The following is a 24,712-nucleotide window of genomic DNA, read 5'->3' on the forward strand; positions in this document are numbered from 1 at the left end:
CTGTGGTGTACTCTGGACAAGGACATAACATGCCATGGGGCAAAAACAAAACAAAACAAAACAAAAAAAACACTACACGGAAAAATAGGGGCAAAAAAAACCTACCACCACCAAACAAAACAAAACAAAAAAAAACACAGTGAAATGGAGGAGATCCTTGGTAACATTAAGAAATATTAAGAAATATAGTTGTATTTTTCAAGAATCCAGCTTACTACTAAAGCTTCAGAGACCTATCAAAGGTCAGAAGTGACAGGAATCTGATGGTATCAGATTACATAAGATCCATTTTCATACACAGCAAAACCATCAGCCCAGGAGGTGATGTTGGAGGCAGCAGTATATGGTCAAGTTCACTGTGCCCTTTTCTTTTCCAACCAGAAGCTTCTGTACTCCAGATCCACCTAGCCATCTTTGAGTGTTTAGTGCTGGAAAACAAAAGTACAACCCAAAGCATACTGAAGCCAATAGGGACGTATTGACTGGAGCAGAAATTTAATCCAGCCTCAGATGAAGAGTTTATCCATCTGTTCTTTGAGAAGGATGAAAGTCTATGTTCTAAGTGGATAAAATACCAGGGATTATGGGACCAAAATTAAAAACAACTTCTTTCCTAGCAGAGAAAATGAAACCACTGACTGCTATAAACTCTGAAGGGCACAGGATAAGCAACAAAATTTGCCCTGGCATTAGCAACACACAGGAACTAAATTTGTATTTTCTTAATTTTAAAATATTTTCTAAATACAAGTGGATATTCCCAATCCATGCAGCCAGTAGACTTTGTGTAGATAGCTGCACACTTACATGTGTGCAGGCTTACATGATCAAGACTGATGAGAGAATAATTTCACCACAAGATTTTTAGACAAACTATTTAATTTTTTCTTTATGCAAGTTTCTGGGGCTTGTGTTTGTGTGCCTATTTTTAAGCACCAAGCGCTACCCTACAAAAAACTTGAGAATATTGTTTAGTTTTGAATTATACATTCCCTATGAAATGGACTGTAAACACTTTTTCTCTTATCAGCTTGCAAGATGATGAAAGCACTCCATAAAGCTTCGCAGAATCAAAGGACAGGACCTGGCTATACGGCTTTTAAATTATGGACATTGCAAGGCATTGTTATATTTATAGTCTATGTTTTTCCTTAGTATTCCAAAACTTCTGAAGTCAGTGAGATGACCTCAAGACAGTCTTCATACATGAAAGATGTAACAAACCTCGTAAAGTGCTCTGAATTAGTTACCAAAACCAAGATATTTGGATATTTGTTTTTAAAAGCATATATACCATAGGTTCCATTTGACCATTAAAATACTCAGTCCAGTATGCAAGGCACCCCAAAGTTCCCACATTCTTCCTTTTTCTAATCCTAAACCAAAACAATTCCACTGTTGGTTTTTTTTTGTCCTTTTTTTTTTTGTGTGTGTGTGTTTTGTTTTGTTACATTTTTAAGTCCACTCCACAGCTTCTGAAGTTTGCCAAAAGAAAACTTTAGAAGACAAAGTGTATCAGCCATTTATTTTACAATGAGTTTGAAATCAACACAGTAGCTTGGAGTACAGTGAGCAATGGACAATGCTGTGTCTTCAGTACAAGTTTTATTTGGTAGAAGTGCTTTGCCTCATATCTCTATAAACAGGAAGACTAAGCTATTTCCTTCAACCAGCGCTAGAAAGTTACTAAAATAAGATAGTAAGCCTGTAGCAAAACCTACTTGAAAGCAACAGACCTGTGATACTAGACATTTTGACAGGCGTAATAGTTCTCCATTGGCTGTACTTACAGCTTGAATATGTCTTTTCTATTTTCAGCATAAGTGAAGGCTACTACTGGAAAGCACACACTACCAAATTATACTGCAGGACACCAGAAGGAAAGGAGTGATATTAGGTAACAGTAAGAAGACAGACAGAAATATCAAGGAAAGAAAAATTCAGACCCTTTTTCTGAAGTCTTCTTTTGTGTTTTATGTTTCTACAGGCATCATTTGAGGTTGCATTCAGTTTACAAGGCAATAAATTTGAAGCAATCCAAGAGTCATCATCCAATCAAATATCTAGTTTGTCACTTCTGTCAAATTGCCTAGATTCTGCCACCTCATAGGAAAATAAAGTGCAGAGTTGCATGATGTTAATCATTAATAAATAATTTGTTGCCAATCACTCGAGCAGTACTTGAATAGCTAAGATATTTACATTTTAAACAAATATATCTGTATCTCAGAAATAATCCTTAATGTAACTTCTTTGCTTTTTTCCCACCACCACAATACAACTCCTTGTTGTCTTTGGCCCTGCAAGGTGGCTCACAGTGAAGACCAGCCCCTTCAACACAAACTCAGGAGACAGCAGATGTTGATCACAAATGATGACACCTAATATCTTTAAAGATTTTCTGAACAGAGGACATACAACAGATTTTATTTCAGTGTCCTGACAAAATTCCAATCACTTTTTTTTTCTTCTTCTTCACCAAAGGAGGATTTTATTAAATAACGCATTTAAGAGGTAATTAGGCAACTGATTTTAACTATTTCATCACTATCAAGCGGTCAGGGTTTGCTCTCACGGAAGCCAATTGCAGGTTTTAAAGCATATGTGCAATCAGATGAAATCAGTTTCATCTTACAGCATTCTTCAAGAGCCATGAAGGATACAAGTGTTGGAAGGAGGTGGAGAGAAGTGGAGAGAAGAGGATTAAATTAAACAACAGTTTGGAGGAAGTATCTTGCTGTTGTTTTTTTTTTGTTTTTTTTTTTTGTCTCCACTGATGAAATCAGGTCTGTGGCATTAAAACTGATGTGAGAAAACAAAACACAGCTTATTTGCATTGTCTCCTTCCTTTTCTCATTTAAAAATCAATTGCTATGTCCTTCAGCAGCAGATGCGTTAGAAGGAAAATAGAGCAAAACCAATAAGCTGAATTTGCATCCTGATCCTAATCACCAGCTCCGAGAGCCACACAAACTCGTCTGTTGCTACAGCGGACAAGGAGACCTCTCACCAAGATGAACGAAAGTGGCACCTGGGCTGCTCACCTCTCTGCCCCACGTGTAGGTGGGTATACACACGGTGCAGAGCAACTTGATGCAGTCAGTACAGAGCACAGTGCTCACCCTCCCACAGACACCAGGGAGCCAGACACTGCCTGTGGGATCGAGCCCAGCCATCCCCGAAATGCGCCCGGTAATGCTTCCAGAGGTCTGCTTACAAAGTGCCACCCTTCAGTAAAAGGATTAGAGTGGAAATAGCCCACACTTGGCATGAAGCTCTTCAGTTGGGGTTTGGTTTGGGTCACTGGCAAATTAGCAGTTTAAACTAGATTCACTGTTGGCAGATTTGATTTGGTAGGAAGGACTAAGCCTGGGCGGAAGGGGGACATAGCACTTCACACAGCCTGTCTCTTGAGCAAAGCAGTGGACAGACCAGAAGTCAGCGAAACGCTCCAGCTGAAGGAACAGGGAGCAAAGACTTACCTCAAGGCTATTAGTTTACTCTGCTGTCATTTAACATTGTACAGCAATTCCTACAAGATTTTAAAATAAGGCATTCTCACAGATACAAGACATAAAAATAACATTTTAGTAAAACTACAGCTAAGCAGCATTTGGACAACATGCTACCATAAATATTATATGACACTATTACTCCTGCTTTTATAGTGTTATGTTCCCGGTGATTGATTCTCAGGGCTACTTCTGTAAAAAGAATAGCTATTAATATTATTCCATCAGAGTTTTAAAATAGTCGTTTTTTCAAATTTTTCAAGTATTCTAAAGTTCCCACATTTGTTTTGCTAGAAAGGAAAGTATTTAATAAATTCATAAAGATGGCATAAATAAAATTATGCTGGCTTAATTTCTTAGTTTCTTAGATAAAAATGTTTTATGGTACCGTAGAGTCAGTAGAAGTTTTTAGGGTCAGTAAAAGTTTTACTGATGTGCTTCTTCAACAGATAATTTCACTGATGGCTATTAAAGCACTAGGTGGGTCTACCTGTGAAAATTATTTTGCATTATATAGTAGTACATTGAGTTCTGTCATTTTTTTCTCCTAGGAAAATGTAAACCTGAAAATTGGTCCACTGCAGTTCATTCATTACCAAAGTCTGAAATACTATTTAACTACCAGAGACATTTTCCTTACAGTAAAAAATGTCACCAATTTGTCATTTATATATTAGCTCCATCTTAAAAATTGAGATGGTATAATTGAAGTCTAAAAAAAATAGAGATCTTTGTAGTTAATAATAGAGAGTCATCTTTTCCCACATAGGCTACTGCCCCAGTACTGTTGTAGATATCATCCCTCATGTTATGGAGTAAAGTAAACTAACTCCAGAAGCAAGGCATTCCCTTTTTCAGTTTATTATATTGGGTTCCTTGATGATCTTCGCAACGCAGTACTGTCCGACACAAAACATGAGTGTCCTGAAGGTGCTCTGCTGCCTAAACAACACACAGAGCATTTCTGGTCCACCTGAACTGGACACAACTGACAATAAACTTTGATGCATCCACTACTCTGTGTTTGCTTTTGAAATGTTTCCATGAAAAATAGGGAACATTTCCAGAAAATAGGGATTTATGTGAGGGGAGGAATGCTAGCCTCCTATCAGGGCAGTGGAATTCCTTCTACAATTGCAAACATATTTCTCAAGGTACAGGAGAGCCAAACTGGAAAGAAGCTCCACATAGGTCAGCTGGATACAGACACTAGATAGCAGGCTCTGTTCAACAAGATAGCAGCTTGAACAGAACAACTATAAACAGTGTCAGTTTAAATTAAATACATTTGTTTAAGCCATATGTTATATGACAGGTATCAGCCGCATCCAAGAATGTAAAATTTATGAAGCGGATGTTAAATATAAAGCCATCCTAAAAACATTCAACTAGTGGGAGGGGGACCATATTTTCTGGTCATCTTTTGTTTGTTAAATCAGAATTCTTCTCAGTTCTGCCCTAACCGCCCCTTAACACTGCACCCCTGAGCTGTACTATTTTCATGCTTTCTGCCTTTGCAACTCTGAGGGCTGCTAACTTCCTGTTTTTATTAAATGAACACAGAAATCCTCTTAACCATGATTCACAGCTTCACTAAGAGTGGCTTTAGGGAAAACCAAACTCATGAAGCATTCACCATACAGCCATTTCCCTCAGCAATATAGCTGACAATGTTGTAGAAAATAAAATAATAACAAAGAGCTATGCAAGGTCTCCCCTAGCAAGAGGCTGGCTAGAGCTTTGGCACTGAATGCACAGCTCTTGTTAAAGGTCACTGTAGTTTGGCGTTTCAGAACGCTTACTTTAACATTCACAACAAAATGAACAAAGCGCCTTATTTTTATGGCTCATATTGATTGTTCCAACGCACGCTGATCCTATCTTCTACAAACACAGCCAGGATTTAATTGCACCGGAGCATTAAGCAGACAGCCTTTAAAAACTCTCTTCCACTAAACCTGAGCACCTGTTTGAGCTGCAACTGACTGCATCAGAAAGGACCGCAGCAGGTGCTACGCTGCAAAACAAACCTGTATTCCTATATGTGGGAAGAAACATTCACAAAGTAATTTCAAAACACGTAACTGAGAAAGAAGAATTAGGAGTTTGCCTTTTTAACCTTCCCATAGATGAACACAATTCCAGCTTCCTAAAAAAATAACCATATTTCCATTTCTAGGTATTGCTACATTATTCCTAGCACAGCTAGTAGGGGCTGCGTATTAACAGCAACACATCTAAACAAATTATCAGTGCAAAATTCCAAGTGTCAGCTAAAGCTGAAACAAAGGTGTGCATATATATGTGTATATATATATATATATATATATATATATATATATTTACTTCTATCCATTCTTTTAGATGTATGCCAAAATTTTGTGCCTGTTAAGACCTTAGTTCTTCTTGGATCTCAAAAACAAAGCAGTAAAGCATATCAATGAAAACAAGCTCGTCATTTTCCATATTGAGGAAGCAGTCAAATTTCCAGTCCCCTGTAAATTCCAAAGAGGTAATTTCTTTGGCATGCCCAATAATGCAGAGGTACAAAATAGCATTCCAGACACCTCAAGCAAAGACCAAAGCACAAGCCACATGTGCCTGGACCACCCCACACCAAACCCTCTCCTACCGGCAGGCAGGATTTCTCCACGTTAGCTGACATTTTGTTCCCCAAACAACACCAAGCCTTGCACTGAGCAAGGCCCTTCCTGAGGCAAACCACTCGGCTGCAACGCTTTTCCAGTGAATATGAGACAAGAACTGCTTCCAGCTCTGTGACAGACGTGACACACACCAGCCCCGCAGCCTCTCCGAAGCAATGATGAGTACCGGAGAGCACCACAGCAAGAGACGCTGTGAACTCCCAGCAGTGCCTGCACAAAGGGTTTGGCTCCATTTCTTAACTCCTCCAAGGGAATCGCCTGTAAATAATGGCACTAAAGCTGCCTGCTGCTCTTTATCGACATGCACAGAAGTTGCCACTCCACAGGTGTGGGAACAAAGTGGAAAATGGGTATGTTCAACACTACGCACCAAAAAGGAAATAACACACACTGTACATTAGCAGGAAGGGATAAGAGAGGGACAACCAATCCCTTTTTTTTCTTTAAATATTTGCTTTTATCTACTGTTTTAGGGTTTTTGTTGCTGCTGGTGGTATTTGTTTGTTTTTGTGGTGGTGGGTTCTTTTGTGTTCTTTTGTTTGAATGTTTTTTGCATATTTGTTTATTTGTTTCAGTACAGTGGACAAGCAAGTAACGTAAACCAGGCACATGGAAAATGACTGACACCAACACTGAGCAACTAACCATACCAGGTCCATATTACCTTAAGCCACCACAGCTCCAAAGCCACTTAAGCCCAAATTTATTTTAAAAGTTCGCAATTTCAATTTGCAGATATATTTATATTCATATATATGTATATATATATATATATATGTGTGTGTGTATAAATATAAATATAAATATTTATATTCATATATATGTATATATATATATGAATATAAATGTGTGTATGTGTGTACATATGCATGCATCTGCAACCTAAAAAAACAGGTAGCCATCTGCTCACTCAAAGCAGCTCTCAGGATGCATAAAGGACAAGGCCAGCACCAAGGTAGCATCTGTACAATGATCATAAAAGAGAGGAAGGAAGTACTGCATAAGTGAGAACACAGAATGCTAATAGGTGAGTCACTTCTGGATTCAGTAGTTTTGAGACCCCTTTTGGATATGAGCCATTGGTCAAGGGGAGATTTCACTCACATCTCTATAGAACTCTAGAAAGAGTAACAGATCTTGACTCACCCTCCTCCTTCTGAGTCACTAGGCATCCTTTCCTTTATTTGCTGGCACTAATATTAAAACCATGCTCACCTGTTCAGGGAGTAGCAACAATATGCCTAGGGCTACTTGACTAAATGTCTACAGAGAAGAATCAAGCCTGGAATTGCCTATCAGCACAGAGAGTACTAGTCAAAACTCTCAACTGTGGACAAGACTAAACATTTTCCACTTAGAAAATAATTTGAGAAGTATTATTGCACATGGTACAAAGATAAATTACAGACTATTAGAACATGTTGTCAGGCAGATTGTGTCCCACTTCCTCTTCCTCCTCATCCAACACTGAACATAAATCACAACTAGTTATTTCAAATATAATCAAACCCTGCCTGACATTGAGACTTGCTGATGCCATCACTCTGCCCATCTCTTCACCATTAACTTGGAGGAAAATTAAAAAAAAAACAAAACCAAAAACTACAAAACACAACAATTGCATCCCCCAAACACACAAGCAAAACAACAAAGAAAGACACACTAACAAGGAAAAAAAAAAAAAAGTAAAAAAAAGCCAGTATGCATACATAAGGGGCTGGCAACTCTACAGGGAGAGGAGCATTCGGAAACGGTATACCAACTTCCAGACTTCTTATAACATGCACGAGTTTTAACCTTTCCATGTTTATATATTTTCACAGCAGGTTAACATCTACCATCTCACTTTCAGAAAAAGAAGCCACTAACAATTGCATATGCAGCACATGCACTGCCAAGCATATGCATTACTGAGTGCAGGGAATTAGAACAGTCTGAATCAGTTACTGGTGTGATTAGACATTTTATACACATCGTTCTGTTCCTAAGCCTTCTCATCTCCTAGAATTACAATTACTGGTATAGGGACCACATCTGGAAAAAGAATTGTATAACTTGTTTTTAGACAACCACATTTCTTGTATAGTGGCTAAAAATCTTCCAGAATTTCTCCTATAAACATATTTCCAGTAATTTCAGCTCTCCCACACAGTCTTTGCTCCTATAGCAATAGTTTTCTGCAGAAAAGTATGATTTTTTTTTTTAATAACTCAGACACGCATTTCTCTTGCATGATGAATAGTTTTCCATATTAAGATGACAACACTAGCACTGAAGCGTCCTATCACAGCAGGCAATTAAAGAGATTCAAATGAAAAAAAGTGTTAGTATCGCAAAAGACTAGCTGTTGCCACATCACGAAATACAAATAGATCAAGAGGAAGATAACATTTGATAGGTAGCCAATACAAAGGCTAAAATTGCCAGGTGGGATGGTCAGTGAGGGAGGAGGAAAATAAAGGAAGAGAAGTACTAGCACACACAAATCTTAATCAGTGAATTCATCCATCTGTCAAAACCACCTAGTACAGAAAGACTCAGCAATTGACCGTATCAGTGAGTTTAAGAGCTCAACTTCCTCTATTTCACTGCCAAGGAGGGCTGAGCCTGGCCACATAATGCAGAACCCAGCTGGGCGACATGACTGCGCACACCAACAGCAACCTGGGTGCAGGCAACGAAGGTTGCAAGCTGAAACAAAACCATATACCAACTGCTAGCAGTGACGTGACAGCTGAAGTACTCCTTTGGTCAGCAGACACAGTCACCGCCAGTCTAGGGGCAATGAGGATGCCGTTTTAGAGCTGGTTCTGGTATCAGGCAGGAGAGCTGGCCAGGGGTTCAAGTCATTCAGGACTGGTCACAAGCCAACCCTGGCCATGTCAGATCACTCCACAGAAACACGTCAAACTGTCTAGAATTTGGGAAGGGCAAACCTCAGGAAACCTACTGGCATTTGTTAACGTGACTGATAGAGCTGAAAATTTTCAGAATGGTTGCAAAGTAACTGAAAGCCCTTCCCAGCCTTTGGGCTTGCTTTTCAAGCTAAAGAAAAAACTTGGTGGGGAGGATTTCTCACTACCTGGACTGTGATTATAACCTTACTTGTAATGCTAAAGATACGCAGAAAACCTCCTACAAAAATGGACAAAAAGATTAAGAAAAGCAAGCACGTTTCAGAGCTTACAGGGTACAGAGTAAAAACAGCTAGAAGCCTACCTGAGCTGAACCAGAAAAAGAAATAATGGGGATATTACTGTTTCTATGCATTTAAGCTTCAAAAAAGAGAAAGACAGGCAGCTATCTACTCACTGAGGCTGAAAAGGATGCTAAGGGAAAAATAAGCAGGAACAAACACTGAAATGTACTTTGCCTTCCATTTCAATAAATATAATAAAATGATACACTGAAAATGAGGCTTGGATAATGGTTATTACCACATACAGTGTGGAAACAAAATTAGAACATTTACAAGAAAGAAATAAGGGGATCTGGATAATCTCCATCCCACAATGCTGAAATAATTGGCACACAGAACAATGACAGATACGCCAAAAATCATTAAGAGAGGGAGGGGGGGGAAAGGAAGTAGTTTGGGAGAGAAGGAAAACAATCTTGGCGCTACAAGCATACTAGTATGACCTTGATAACACAAGATCTGAAAAAGAAGTCGAGGAAATGTAGTAGTGAAATGAATGGTGAAATGAAAATTAGACAAATTTGATTTTAATGGTGTAGTTTATTCATCAAAAAAGGATAATACAGTGAACTTAAACCAGAAGTAAAGCAAGAGCTGATGTGATCCCTCTTCGAACAATATTTAAGGTGGAGACCTGTAAGAGTTGAAAGAAGAACAATGCACTGGCTGAAGGAAAGGCAATAAAAAGATATCCAGAAAGAGAGACAGTACAGTGTTCCTTAGGTACTGTTAAATTAGTTATTAAATAATTTATGTACTGACAAAAAGCAAGTACCCACTAATGACTTCTGGAAGAAAAAAAGTTAGGAGAAAAAATTGTTCCTGAAACCATCTCACAGAAATTTGTCAGTCTTTTGTGTTGGCTAGAGCAACGCAAATGCAATGAAATTTGCATACCAAATGAAAACCTATTATGAACAATGACTTTTGCTATGGTCAGGGACCCATTAACAGGAGATGAAGGGCGGAAGAGAGATCTCAACACAAAAGACCATATATTCCTGTTAGCCCTCATAACAGCTGTTTGATACTGATGCTTTGCAGTTATTCTACAAACAAGAAAATGTATTTTTAGTAGAAACCCAGGAGCAATCAATTATATAAAGTACCGGTAAACCACTATTTGAAATTGTATATGGTTGTGGTTACCTAATTCAAAGCAAAACAAAAACACATAAGAAAAATGACATGCTTCCCCTCAAAAACTATTTAATTGAAACAGGTGCAGAGAAGACTACTCAGAGGATTGAAAAAAACTATTTTACAAGGGAAGCTGAAGCACTTGGAATGCTTTAGACTAACAACTACATGCTAAAAGCAACACAACCCTATAGGTACATCTTGTGTAGAGCAGATAAGACTTCATAGGGAAAGGATGGCTTGTTCAGAGTGGAAATGCAGAGGCCAGTTCCAGCTCAGAGAGTGGAACTGTCTTTCAACCAAGATGGGGCAGATAAGGGGAAAAACCTGAAAATCCATTGATTATCTGAGACAGAAAAAAATAAAATCTTCAACAACTCACTGTTTGGCTCAGGCATGGAATAGCTCCCTCTGCCCTGAAGCAAGAGATACGACTCTAGCCATAGTGATGGAGGACAAGCAGTACTGTAGTGGGAAATATCAGCAAGGTCTGCATGGCACCTCTCTCATATTTTTAACTACCGTTCAAGTAATTTTTTTTTCTGGGTCACACTTCCGTAGTTCAGGTACTCTCCATTCCCCACTTACCCTTGTTATAACAGAGGTGTAAGACAATGTCTCTGACCCTTTATGCTGCTTCTGTGGGGCACACTACAGTTTATTCATCATTTCTGTCTTTCATGAAGGCTTTCAATTTGTTAGAATGCAGAGAGAGAGCTAGCAACAGGCTCAACAAGATTTAAACTTTTATTTTTTACATGATTGTTTGGGGAAATTGTCCCCTTCAGTCCTCCAATCCTAAATCGGCTGTACTTTAATAGTCCATTACAAGAAGAGAAACAAATCTCAATATTTACTTTTTGTTGAACTATCAGATAAACGCTCGGTCTATTTCTGTTCTATTCACATTCTCCCACAATTTCCATTACAAGGTATGCACTGAGCACTTTGACATGAAGTTCCCCACCACTAAGAATCTTAGTGCTAGAAGAAAAAGGAAATATTTAGTTAGGTTTTGGTTTCAAGCAGAAATACATTTTCAAAATTAAACTGGAATTTCCCCCCACATCTTACTCCTTTGCAACACAGGCTCACACATTCAACCAACTCAGACATATAAACCATAAATTTTGCTAAGTGAATCTGAATCCCATTTAGCTGGAAACAGCTTTGGTTTGTTTAACTGTCTTGAACTACCAGTAAAACCCACTATACTGCCCTTCTGATTAAATTGGATAGAAATGGCTCACGGTAACTTTTATTCACAGGTTTGCACAGTATCCAGCAAACAGGACTATCTGCACTGCGTACAATATACAAGATACTGTTGCATCTAAAATGAACTTGTTAATCATTAAATTGTAAAGATAACATTGATATATGCTATGCTGCTTATTTTCATATCCTTAGTAAAACGTAAGGCCTAAAAAGGAAGTCTGTAGGATGCATGCCAAAAACGTTTGGTTTTCAGAAAATTTATGTATTATCTTTCACATAGTAAACCCTCTTAGCCTCTACTTGCTAGTACAACAGTGTTCTGGCAAATTAACCAACTTTTTCTTCCAGTTTCTGCTCCTTTTGTTCTGCTTTTTTTTTTTTTTTTTTGAAAACGAGTTCATCTTGCCATACTCTGTAACAGCTTGCAGTAGTTATCTTTGAAAAAAAGTTCCCTTTTCCAACTCACAAGCATGACTGCACCCTATTTAAAGATGAGCTTCATCTCTCCAAGTTTCTTATTAAAAAAGAGTTGATGATGTAATGCAATGTAATGGTAATCCATGGAAAAGGGTTTATAGTTCTCTGAAAGCAGCAGGCTACTGTTGAGTCCAAAGCAGTTTAGAGATGAACTATGAAAGGAGGAAAGCACATTTGATTTGCGTAACTGATTCTGATTTTATCCCTAGTCAGTACTGACTTTACAGTCAATAAATGAAACAAACATAACTGAAAGGAAGACTAAAAGGGGAAAACTAAAAAGGGAAAAGCTATGCAAAACCTACTCTTAGCTTTTTTTAAAATTATTATTATTATTTTATTTATTTCCTCATTCTTTATCTAAAGTATGAGGGTCATACCTCCTTGAAAAACCTTGGCAAGACAGCTATATAAGAACAATTATCACAGGCATATAAAAGCCTGAAACTATTGTCCTATATTAAAACTATCGTCCTATAGTTAATACCTACCTTTCTTCATTCTATGTTCAAGTGTTGCTGTTTACAAGTCAGCAACCTGTATCTCATTTCTCTACTATTCCAAACCTGAACAACACCCAAAAAAAAAAGCCAAGACTTTCCAGCAGAAGTGCTAGAAGTGTTTCATAAAGACTTCTTTACAGAGAAGCACTGGCTTTTTTTCTATTTCTTGATTAAATACAAGCATAAAGACAGTATATAACTTATTCAAGACTTCTGAGAGTATTTGATGTTTCTCTCTCAACAGCTCTCCTGGATTTGTAGGAATGTAGCTAGTACCACTTCCAAGTACCCTGGTCCTTTTCTTTCCTTCCCTTCTACAAAACAAGATGTGGTTATGTTTGACATCACGTTAAAACATTCTGTATTTTTAAACTGGTTTGAAAATATACTGCAGCAAGTTAATTTTGTTTGGGAATTACATATAGGCAAAAGCAAACACAGCAACCACATACATACCAAAAATCAAACAAACTCATCCTGGACAAAGACGTTAGTTATATATAACATTAAGAAAGATCTGTAAAATTCACTCTAACTTAAACATTTTCAAGTTTTCATTGCTACCAGACGTCCCCTGCAGCCATTACCCTCATGCCACTGAATGAAATGGCTGATGGGTGGCTTAGAGAAGGTTTCAAGCTGGCACTACTATTTAACATTAAGCTCACGTACATCTTTTAAAGCACATATGAAACACCTAGTGTTGTCAATTGCTTTTCCATATAATGTTGTGATTAGCAGCAATATTAGCTCCAGGAGCTACTGCCACCCCACTGCACTGCTTGCCTCAATGTCTCCCGTGCACAGTTCATACCACCTCACGGTACTGCTGTGTTGGGTCTGTCTGAGCTGGAGTCACCTTTTCCCTGCAGCAGCCCGCACAGTGCTGTACTCTGCACTCGTAGCTGGAACAGCACTGATATCACTCCAGTGTTGTGCCTATTGCTGCGTAGTGCTGGCACAGCATCAGGACTCCTTCTAAGACCCCAAGAGCCAGCAGGCTGGGGGTGGGCAAGTGATGGGGAGGGGACATTGCCGGGGCAGCTGACCTAAACCAACCAAAGGGATATTCCATAACACCTGATGTCACACTCAGCAATAAAAGGGGGGGCTCTCGTGGGGGAGGGGGCTGTTCCTCCTGAACAACCACTACACGTTTTGAGGCCCTGCTTCCCAGGACGTGGCCGAACACCGCTCGCTGATGGGAAGTAGAGAATAATTTTTTCTCTCTCTGTGCTTCCACATGGACTGATTGTTTCTTTTGTATCTGTTTTTCCTTCCCATTCCCTTTCCCTTTAATTAAACCTTTCTCATCTCAAACCTCGAGTTCTCTGTGTTGTATTTTCTCCCCCTTCCTTTTGAGGAGAGGGGGAGTGAGAGAGCGGTTGTGGTGGAGCTCGGCTGCCCACCTGAGTAAAACCACCACAACTGCTTACTCCTGAGCTACAGACCAGCTAGAAAGCTTGTACTCACAAGAAAGGAACAAAATCTCCATTCCTAGCTCACACCAGCAACTTGATAAAAACAAGCCTACTCATGGAGGTTTACAGGATTTACCAGCAATAAGGAACTCCTTCAGAAAACTATAATATTGTTTATAAACATATTTTAAGCAACAGGAATTTGATCATTCTAGGAATCTCAGATGAAGCAATTCTGAAACACAGCTAACTGGTTTTCTTGACCTGATGCACCCCTGAACTGTATTCGCAGCCAGGCAGTAAGAGGGAGATGGCTGTGAACCTAGGGGAAGACCACCAAGGCTGGTGGGAAGGCCCACTGACATATGCTTAGAAATGGCTCATGGTAACTTTTGTTCTCCAGATGAGGTTTGGAGCCAAAATCCCTCACTCTGCCCTATCTGAGCACTAACTGCTGCTGTTCCTAGCTCTGGGAAAGCCAACAGGACCCAGTATCAGCACATGCTCAGTCCTCTAGAAAACACTGTCTCTGCCAAAGCTAGAGATGGATCAGACATGTAGTTAAGGAGAATCAGTTCTAGGAAACACCTCCTCAAATCCAGAAGCTTCATTAAGGATCCTCTGCCTTTCCAGCCTGAACCCTGGCAGATTCACAGGTCTTTGGCTCCTGTCAGAGACAGCTACTCACACACCAACAAAATAGTCACATGGAGCTCTCATGACACCTAGGAAAGTCAAATAGCTGCAGGAAGCCCACCATAACTGAGCTTGGGAGAAAGCATCAACAAAAAAAAAATCAACATCCTGTTATTGAACTCCCTGAGAATCTGCGTTCTCAGTTTGACTTGATTAGTGTCACCATTTTAACTAAATTATTCTCTGCAAGAAAGTTTTCTGGAACAAAGCCCATAAACCAATGATCCATGAAAAACAATTAGAACTATTTCCTTTTCATAAGTTGTATAAGCAGCAGAGATCCTGTCAGTTAGGGTTGGAAGAAAGTCATCACATTACTTTCTTCTTATTCTCTTCCTCCTCCTTCCCCCTTATTCTTCCCCACCCATTCACCCCTTCAAATATATCACTCTTCAGTAATAAAGAGCAGTTTCCCTGCCTCTATGTATTCGGAACATATCACCCTTTGACTATGTTAAATAGAGCGTTTCCTCAGACACAGCATCTATTCTGTCCTCCTCATGCTCATACGAGCTCTATCCAAACAATCTGAAGAGACAGGATGTTTAAATTTGGGTGGGGGGGGAGGGAGGGGAGGAAGGGAACACTCTCTGGAAGGCACAGAAAATGAGCTTTTTAAAGAGCATCATCTGTTCCTGAAAAGCAATCCAAATTGCGCTACTAGTTTTTGCCTACATTTCGTGGCCCAGTGTAGCATCAAGCCCATCCCAAACAGTTTAATTTAGGGCTGCTGTAACCCCTCGGAGAAGTTCTTCTAGAGAACACTTCTGACCATAACAAAACATTAAGACACCCAAGATGCACATAAGTCTAAACACTATTTATTCTTGGAGTTCAACCCTTCTCCCAGAAGTCAAGGGCAAAGGCTCCACCAGCTCCACAACTACCAGGACTCTTCAGAATTGTTAGCCTCAACTCTAACCCCATTACTAGGAAATCCAAGTAGACCTAACCGCCGGCCCTACAACTGAGCACAATAAATGGCACTGTTTATTTGTGTATGAAGATGGTGCTTCCCTCTTCCGTGTGCCCTGCTGAGCTGGAGTGCAGTACGAATGCTGTATCCACGCTTGATGTGACTGCTTTCTCAATGCTACAGGGGCAAGCTAATACTCCCATCTTACTAAATGTTTGTTAAACCAGTTAATAAAAGTAGTATAATGAGTTTCACTGTAAATTATCATCTTCCTGTTCCAAATGCAAATGTGTTTTCTTGGAATTTCAAGATTTTCCTCAAACAAAAGGTGTTTGCATGGGATGGAATATCCAAGAAGGTAAGAGAGTTTGTAAAAGGGAAGCATATTTGTGTGATTAAAGCACAAAATCTATACTTAATTAACAGATTCTCTTTTCCAAGATCTGCACTTATTTTTTATTGTTCAATTAAAGGAAAAATGTGATTTTTCAGAAGCCCTACAGTAGAGAGCTACCCATATAATAACTGAATTCATATGAACTGTGCATCCATCTGCTTGAGTTTTCAAAAACCTGAGAGCCTATGTACAAACACACACAAATCTAGATAGAAAATGTAATTTGTATTAACTTATTAACTGCCTGTCATAAAGTATAGAAGTCATCTCTTGGCCTTAACATGACCAGAGCTTTCTTTTCCTTTCCTCTTCATATATATATAATGGCATATTTCTTCAGCATTGAGCCCTTACACCTGAGCAACAGGCTTCAGTGGATCCTTTCACAGAATATATTTCTCTCAGTTTTATGCACATTACAAAATGACCCATTTCTGGTAATCATAAGGTAACTACTTATTCATAGATGTTTAGCATTTCCCTAGCAGCCCAAATAAAGAACAACGTGATTTTAATCTAAACAAATGTGGCAATATTACTTCATGGAAATCATTACATTTGAGAAGCAGCAGACATTGCTGAGTGTATGTTCACAAAACAGACTCTTCCAGATTCATGCACGCACATGTACTCTCAAGAAGTCCCTACTCCTTGTAGAACAGGCTGACAAGATGTTCCTTAAAAAACACGTACCTGCATCAACACTTTGATGCATCAAAAAGTACAGAAGCAAAATGCATCTTTCACTGGAGAAATAGCTTACAGATGCACACATTAATTCTGTACCCGTAAAAATCTGTTCACTAACTGCAAAACAGAGTAAAATTAGTTCTTCATCCTTGACCAGGCAGTGAAAAAATGCTTGATTCGAAGGCCAGATACATTGTTCCAGCTAAATGCAAGCCGTAAGTTCTCAACTGACATTTGCTTTGGCGAACTCACACGAATCAAGATCACCCATTCTGCCTTCAAAAAAGGGATATGGGATTTACTGTGTTAATGGGGCATTGCTCATTTATAGGTATGACAGTTCACACAAACTTGTTTTTCAATGGAAAAAGTCACAGACAAAACTATTTCAACTCCCCTTGAAGAGAAGGGGGAAGCTTTTTGTGAAAGTTGGCAGTCTCCTTTGCCTTTTCTTCAATTGAAAGAAAAAAACGCCAATACAAGAGAAGTGGAACTAACTACACAAGAAATACTGTGAAAGCACAGAACAACCTGTCCTATAACCTGCAATTACAAGTCCCAAGCAACCTCCAAGGGACCACTAACTGGGAGTCACAAGCAAAAAGCAAGGGGTGTCCGTGCATTGTACACAAGACAAAATAAAGCTTAGAGCTCTCTGTTTCCCCACCCCAAAAATATAAAGGGGGAAGACTTTATACAGAGTGTACAGAAAGCTGCTGTTAAATCAACAAATATAAGTGCTGTGTTACCATCCACAACATGCAAGGCACCACCTTGCCTTGCCTTTACGAAATGATGCATTACAGCATCTGTACAGTGATCTGTGCACTCCAGCATACGCTGCAGTGGCCACAGATGTTTTGGTTTTTTTTTGCTTTTTTTTTTTTAAAAAAAAAAAAAAAAAAAAAAAAAAAAACTTGCCAATCTGAAAAGTGTTCTTGTTGCACTTCCACATTTTCTAGGGTCTGTTCAACAACTGATGACAACTCTGAATCTCGGGATTAGGAAAGTTTCAAAGGCAGCTCTGTTAAATCTTTACCATCCTCTCCCATTTAAAACTCAGCACGTACTACTACTTATTTGAGTAAACTTTGGTAATCTTCATGTAAATGCATTTGGGTGTTTCATTCTCAGGGCAGGTAGTAGAGATGAATGCTCTTTCCATGACTAGAGAACTTTCCTTGAGCTAATTGAAAACAGACGTATTTTGAGTAACGAACACTGTTGCCAATAGTCTTGTAGGGAGGCAATGCAAGAATGATTTATTGACTGTGAATATCACGTAAATCTGTCCTCAAGTAAAAGGATCATCTCCGCACAGAATAAATGTAAGTACTCAGTCATCAATGCTCTGAATTTTACATATTTCCTAACTAAGCAAAAAACCACAGCATATCCTAACCCCCTCAGAGGTTCTCACACAGCAAATTATATCTGTATTTATATCTAAATAGAGCCAGAAAGGCAACACTCAATTACAACATTGTAAAATTAGATTATATTTCATGTGTTTTCCAAGACTTCCTTCTACCATCCCATTTTCACATCACCTTTGCATTTATTACTTACTCTGTGGTCCAAGGGGAAGGCAGTAGTCAGTCAATATGCTGGAAGCTAAAAAAAGAGTTTTCTTTTCCATCTATAACAGCTGTTGTGAACTTCCTTTTTACTGCCATTTCCAGCAAGTGTTTTTATTTCATTTTCATCTGAGGCCTGCAAATTCTGACCATTACAGGGATGGAAAACAAAAATAATTTTTCTTCATGGAAACTTTTGATGAACATCAGATGCTTGAGCAACTCTCCTGATTCATAGTGGAAGTACGTTCTACAAACTTCTTTAGAGGCACACACAGCTTTCTTTTGTTTATCATTTGGGAGTTATCACTCTGAGGATCTGGATCTCACTTCAGCTATCTTGCATCTAACACACAGGAGATTTACTTTGAGTAAAGCTAAAGCTACATTCTCTGCAGACATTCACTGTGTCCTAGGCACATGCAAACTGACCACACTGAGTATGGTAGGTCCTCATTTGCACTGCAGCAAGAAAGTCAACATATATCAACGACTATGAATGCATTCAAAGAGAAAAACTGGAGGAAAAAAAAAAAGAAAAAAGAAAAAAAAAAGAGGTAAACCACTGTAAATACTTCAGTAGCCATATTAAAGTCTGGAAAAACAAAACAAAACACCCTCTGAATCTGGTGATCATTGAGTCAAACAATACTGGACATGAAATAACCTCAATTCTTCAAATTTGTTTTGCTGTTCTGTGACTGTTATAAGCTACATTTTAGTCCTTTATGGTACAGAGTACACTTGTATCAGCCCCTCCACGGCAATTAAGAGAAGAGCTGTGCTGAGTAGCTCTGGAAGAAGTTGACTCCAAAAGCAGAAACATAAGAAAGAAACTTGGCAATCTTGACAAGTTAGGGGGAAAAAGTGCCTTCTTTTAAAAGAAGAAATTTGCATTCCCATTTTGACTCATCAGCTGTGGACCATGCTGATGAATGTCACATTGTACTCAAGCTGATGCCATATTTAAAGGTAACTCACCACAGACAAACTGATTTCCATGAAGCTGTCCAGTTACTTGATGATAATTTGGGGCATTAAGAAAATAAGGCATAGCCAAATACAGTGACAAAGAAACTATAGAGGCTCCACCACCCACTACTATTGGTCCTTCGCGAACTAATTGCAAAAGATTGATTTCTTTATTTCCTTCTGTTCTAAACAAGAGTTTGACCCCTAGCCTTGTACCTGGCTGGAGAGGAGTATTAACAAGGCACTGAATACTCTCCAAGAGCAGGACTTGATTTCTGCCCTTCCATCCACCCAAGTCACTGCAAGAATGGGGCATGATGAAGCTCAAAAACATCCAACAGAGCATCAGACTTTTTCAGCTTTACCAGATGTTTAGCAAACAATTTTAAGTACAACAAAGTACTTGCAAGCTTGGCAAATGTTAGCTTCTGCATCTGAAGGGCAAATTTCAGAAGCTCCACTATAAAACTGCAGTATTTGATAGTTAGCTGCATGCATATGGACGCACATAAATACAAATGACCCAGGATGGATGGATCTACTTGTGAAATGGTTAACCTTCAAGACTTGATTTCAAGACTCTGGAAATAGCCGTTTTTCCCCAAAGCAATTAGAATATCTAATTTGTAATTACTTGGTCACTTTCAGTTTAATAACGGAGAGACATTGTGCTAATCGAATACCCAGTCCTGCACTCCCTAAAGTGCAACACGGGAACAGAGGTCAATGCACACAGGCAAGGAGACTCATCAGCTCAGTAGGCTCAGTGAAATATGCTTCAGAACTGTAATTGCCTTCCAGAAATCACTAATTTTGAAGGGATTCTTATAAATCCATAATTACAGAAGAGCAAATCCTTGTCATAAAACACTGACAACTATATTCATGCAGTTCTAAAAGAAGTGCTTTCAGCAGCATGGTCCATTGGAAAGGTATTCTTGCATTATGCTCCAACATAAACGACACTTTTGCAATGCCCAGGAGCAGCACTGAAGATTGTATTACGGCAGTGAAGACATGCCAGGTCAATATACGTATGATCCATCATCCCTTCGCAGTGGAAGGCAACTGGAGTCCAGTGGTGGCATTTTGCCATTTTTTTTTTCCCCAGGTATCAAACACAGCTCAGTATGACATCCTGTTCTACAAAGTTCACACCACCTACATGATTCAATACTTAGGAATATTTAGAGTTATCCTTACCATAAGTATTGGGAAGAGAGTCCATCTGTCCTTCTATCATTCAGTTACCTTAGAACAAAGCTACTGAAGCCCACCAACCTCAATAGTAATTGCTGCCAATTTTCCTTTTGAACCTCAGCATTCCTTCAGAACAGCTCCACTGCAAGAGATGGAAGAAAACTGCCTCTGATGTTTTGCTGGAAGAGGAATACAGCTATGAACAAAGGTTAAAACTGAAAACTTGAAACTGCTTCGCAGAGGTGTGGCTGCTGAAACCTGACATAGTTGCGTCACCAAGTTTTTACTTTGGCAAACACAGCTTCCTGAATTCAAACAAATCTTAGACAGAACTATCTTTTGTTCCAGCAATAACCAATTATTACACAGGCACACTTTCAAGGTCACTAGCGGGAAGAGTAAACTACACCAGGATATGTCAGTCACAAGTAATGTTTTAAAAAAGTTAACACCGAACTATACATATTTAAAGCCTCCCACTCTTAGCAGGATGCAAAGTGCTTACTTCCTTCCAACTGACCACAAATAAACATGAACAAAAAGATTCACAAAAAGGCAACATTGGATGTTCATATTCCTCTCTGTTACAACTTATTTCAACATTGCTTACAATCTAAATAACTCTTGTTTTACTTTGGCAAAATAGAACAAAATTAAATGTCTCGCTTGAATGATTTTGGTAGAAGAATATGTTGCCTTTAAAACAATTTCAAGAACAGGAGGAAAAAAAAGTGTGTTTACCAAAGACTTTGTTCTCCTTTATATTACGAACTTTAATGGAAATACAGATTTGAAAAAGAAGTATTTTCACAATTGCTAATAAGGACTATGTAACCTATATTTGTATCTTCTTCCAAAATAGAATAGTGCTCAAATTATAAGTATTGTTGTACTTATAAAGACATTTATATTTAATGAATGCAAAGTCAAAAATACAATCATTCCTCAAAGTATCACTTATTCTCTTCAGGAGTGCATACATTTAGATTATTACTAACAAAAAAGGGCATTAAAAACCACATAAAAAAGTCAGTTCTTGAAACAGACATCATAGGCAAAATTTAAAAAAAAAAAAAAAAAAGTACTGTAAAAGGAGACATAAAGCACCCTTCTTAAGGATTTAAAACAACTTCTATTAAGACAGAGGAAGATCACACCACATTTTTCTAGCAGGGAGGTTTTGTACCTTTTTTTAAATAAGAGGATTATGACAGAAGTTAAATACAAGATATTGGACTGGACAGACACCAGCATGTTCTTGTACTATAGGTCACTAAGTGTGTAGAAAGCTTTACTACAGGCTTTCCTATACAGTTGGTAAAAACAACAGTTTCTTTTATTTCAACTTTGTATTCCTCCTTCAGTTACAGTAAACTGATAATGCCAAGTGAATAATGAGTGATAATAAAGAAAACAATGCAATTGCTGTTGTTTTGTTTGGTTGTCTTTGACAAACGCGTGAATTGTCACATCTACTGCTTCAGTATATTGAACTATACTTCAGGTTGAAAAACTATACTTCTGCTTTACTGTGCTTCAGAATATATAACAATATTACAAACAAACAACACAAGAGCATTGTTTTGGTTAAGATGCTGTTCACTCACTGGATTTAAGGAATATTTTTAAAGAATCTAACAGGAAAAAAACACACACTGGTAGATCTTACTGAGATCAGTTGCAGAAAACAACTTGAATTGTAATGTTTACTGCTTTCATGAGCACATTCTCCATGCACATACACATGCACAATGATTAACTGCCATAATTCAATGCAAACAGTAATAAAAGCTTTTTTTCTCCCTAAGTAGAGAAGTTAAACACCTTCCTTTCGCAAGCTTCAAAAGTATGCATTGAGATAACACTGACATGAGGCCTCCTCATGCCCAAGAAAGTACTTTGCATCCATGACATATGGACTTTGAAGCACGAGTTTTCTGCTTGAACATGCCTACAAAAGCAATTCACATGTCAAGTATTTATACACACATACCTGGGTAAAAAATTAACAAATACAGTATAAGTCCAGTAGGCATACAAAATGCTTTGCAGACGTACTCTGTAACATGGTGAACAAGAGTAACAATACTTGCTAAGAGCACACTGAAGTTTAAAGACCCTCTGAAAACATTTAACTCCACTTATTGCTCATTAATGGCAATCGGTTAGGATTTAACCTGAGCATCAAAAGAAAAGTTATTTCCTCATGGGGAATTATGGACCTATCTGTACAACAACACATGGAGGCATAAACACCAGCCACCATCTGCTAGATTAGATGGGTCTCCAGCATGATATACCAAAATATCCACACCCCACTTACAACTCCTACATCATCTCTTGAAAACTTCACAATGGATCTCAGAAATCTCAAGGACTGACAAGAAGACCTAATGTGACATGAATGAAAAAAAGAAGGGGAAGTGAACGAATGACACCACCAAGGGAATGTTCCTCCAGCCTCTGGAGGGTTCATGACCTGCATGCAGAGGTCGTAGGTCATGCATGTTGTAGGGCTGTTCTTCAGACAAACACTGCCAGGCTGGAGAGAACACTGGTACACCTAACCAACACCATGTTTCTGAAAGCAGTCAGTATTTGCTTCTTCATTTATGTCAATGACACATTGAGAGACACTTGCTTCTGAAAAACAAACAAACAAAAAAACTCAGAAACATGCTTATGCTGAGAAGTGTGATAACTCTATAGTTTTCTAAAAATTGATTATTTACTGTAACACCTAATTGTTTCCTATATGAAAATCTAAACCATCTCAATTCTCAGGAGAATTTTCTGCTTTAGTAGTCTCTGCAGGAGATGTGTTTTTTAATGTAAACATTAATCCTGTGAGAACAAGGATAGAGAAAAGAGAGTGGGTGGGAGTATTTCCTTTTCCTTGGATTTAGTTTCACCAGCTGCTCATTGTTTACAGGCGATGTTCTACCTTTCCATTGTTTCATACATTTCCCCCACCCCTTTTCTTGATCCCTTAGAGGCAAGCACTTAGATAAAGCGATCTATTTTCCTCCCTGTAGTTAAAATTCGGTTGCCCAACTCTGGATTTATTTAAACCAAGGTCCTGTTTTGATATGCACACTCATGTCTGTCCTGCTTCCTTCCTTCACAAGACAGTAATTAAACCTCTGTAAATCCTCTTAGTCCAATGTGATTTTCTTGTCTCCTTGTCACTCCTTCTTGTTGGTTCATCAAGTTACCCTGTGTTTCTTGGTAAGCTTGGCTGGTCTTAACTAGATTAAATAACTGACTATTCTTACACAATTTTTGTAATTTCATCATGCTACTCATATTGAAGGTAAAAATGCACATTTGTGGAACAGAGCAACCCCTTCATCCTTAAATTCTACTGGAACTCTTTGGCATATTCAGCTGGCCATGACATCTTCTTACGTGAGTGCTTCACTGCACCAGACTGAATTACTCTCAGACTGTAGAATGTTAAGTAAAGAGAGATTTGTTCTTATTAACCAGACAAAACAAGCAAAGCTCACAGAACTGAAGTACTCACCACCACAGCCCCATCTACTTTTTCTTTTAACTACCAATTAGAAAAGGAACCATTTAATTTACTTTCTATATTTGTAAGGTGACACATTGCAGCGCAGACCATCTGCTTCACAGACCTATCACCCTTCTGGTTTCCCTCCCATACATTTATCTCAAGTATTTTATGACGTCTTGTACTGGGTTGAATTCCCCTTTTCTGAAGGATCCCTTCCCTGTTGACTCAGTCTTGCTGCATTGCTACTGGCTTCCGTTTTTCTTTTCTGTTCCCACCTCCCCCCCCAAGACGTGTCTTCTCTCTGAGACTAGATGTTACTTAAACTTTTATGATTTTTTTTTTTTTTTTATGATCTAAATTCAAGTTTCTTTCCTTCCTAAGTTAGAGGCATGCCATCAAGAATTTGTCTGAAGGGGTAGGAGGGAGGGAAATAAATCTTTCCTCCACAAATTCGCTGGGCTTGTTTGGGCTGGCATCATTTATCAGCTCAGAGCTTCCACCTTAGCTGTATTTTTGCCTATTATTTATGACAATTGGGCAACTATTAACAGCCTTGATGTTCACAACAAAACCACATATTGCCTGTACTAGGACTGACAAACATCATG

General features: G+C 38.6%; 1 protein-coding gene across 3 annotated transcripts in view; it reads right to left on the reverse strand.

Annotated features, from left to right (window-relative positions):
* Positions 1–24,712, reverse strand: part of EML4 (EMAP like 4) — a 203,732-nt gene that overhangs the window by 97,235 nt on the left and 81,785 nt on the right. Inside the window, exon 1 of one of the 3 annotated variants that reach the window (XM_068676741.1) lies at positions 20,588–20,772. The exons of the other annotated variants lie outside the window; for them this stretch is intronic. Coding sequence (XP_068532842.1) covers positions 20,588–20,627 — 40 coding nt within the window. The 5' untranslated portion in view covers positions 20,628–20,772. Of the gene's footprint in view, positions 1–20,587; positions 20,773–24,712 lie in introns of those variants that run through there. 3 annotated transcript variants of the gene reach the window in all.

Source organism: Anas acuta, chromosome 3 (assembly GCF_963932015.1).
Source record: "Anas acuta chromosome 3, bAnaAcu1.1, whole genome shotgun sequence".
Lineage (NCBI taxonomy): Eukaryota > Metazoa > Chordata > Aves > Anseriformes > Anatidae > Anas > Anas acuta.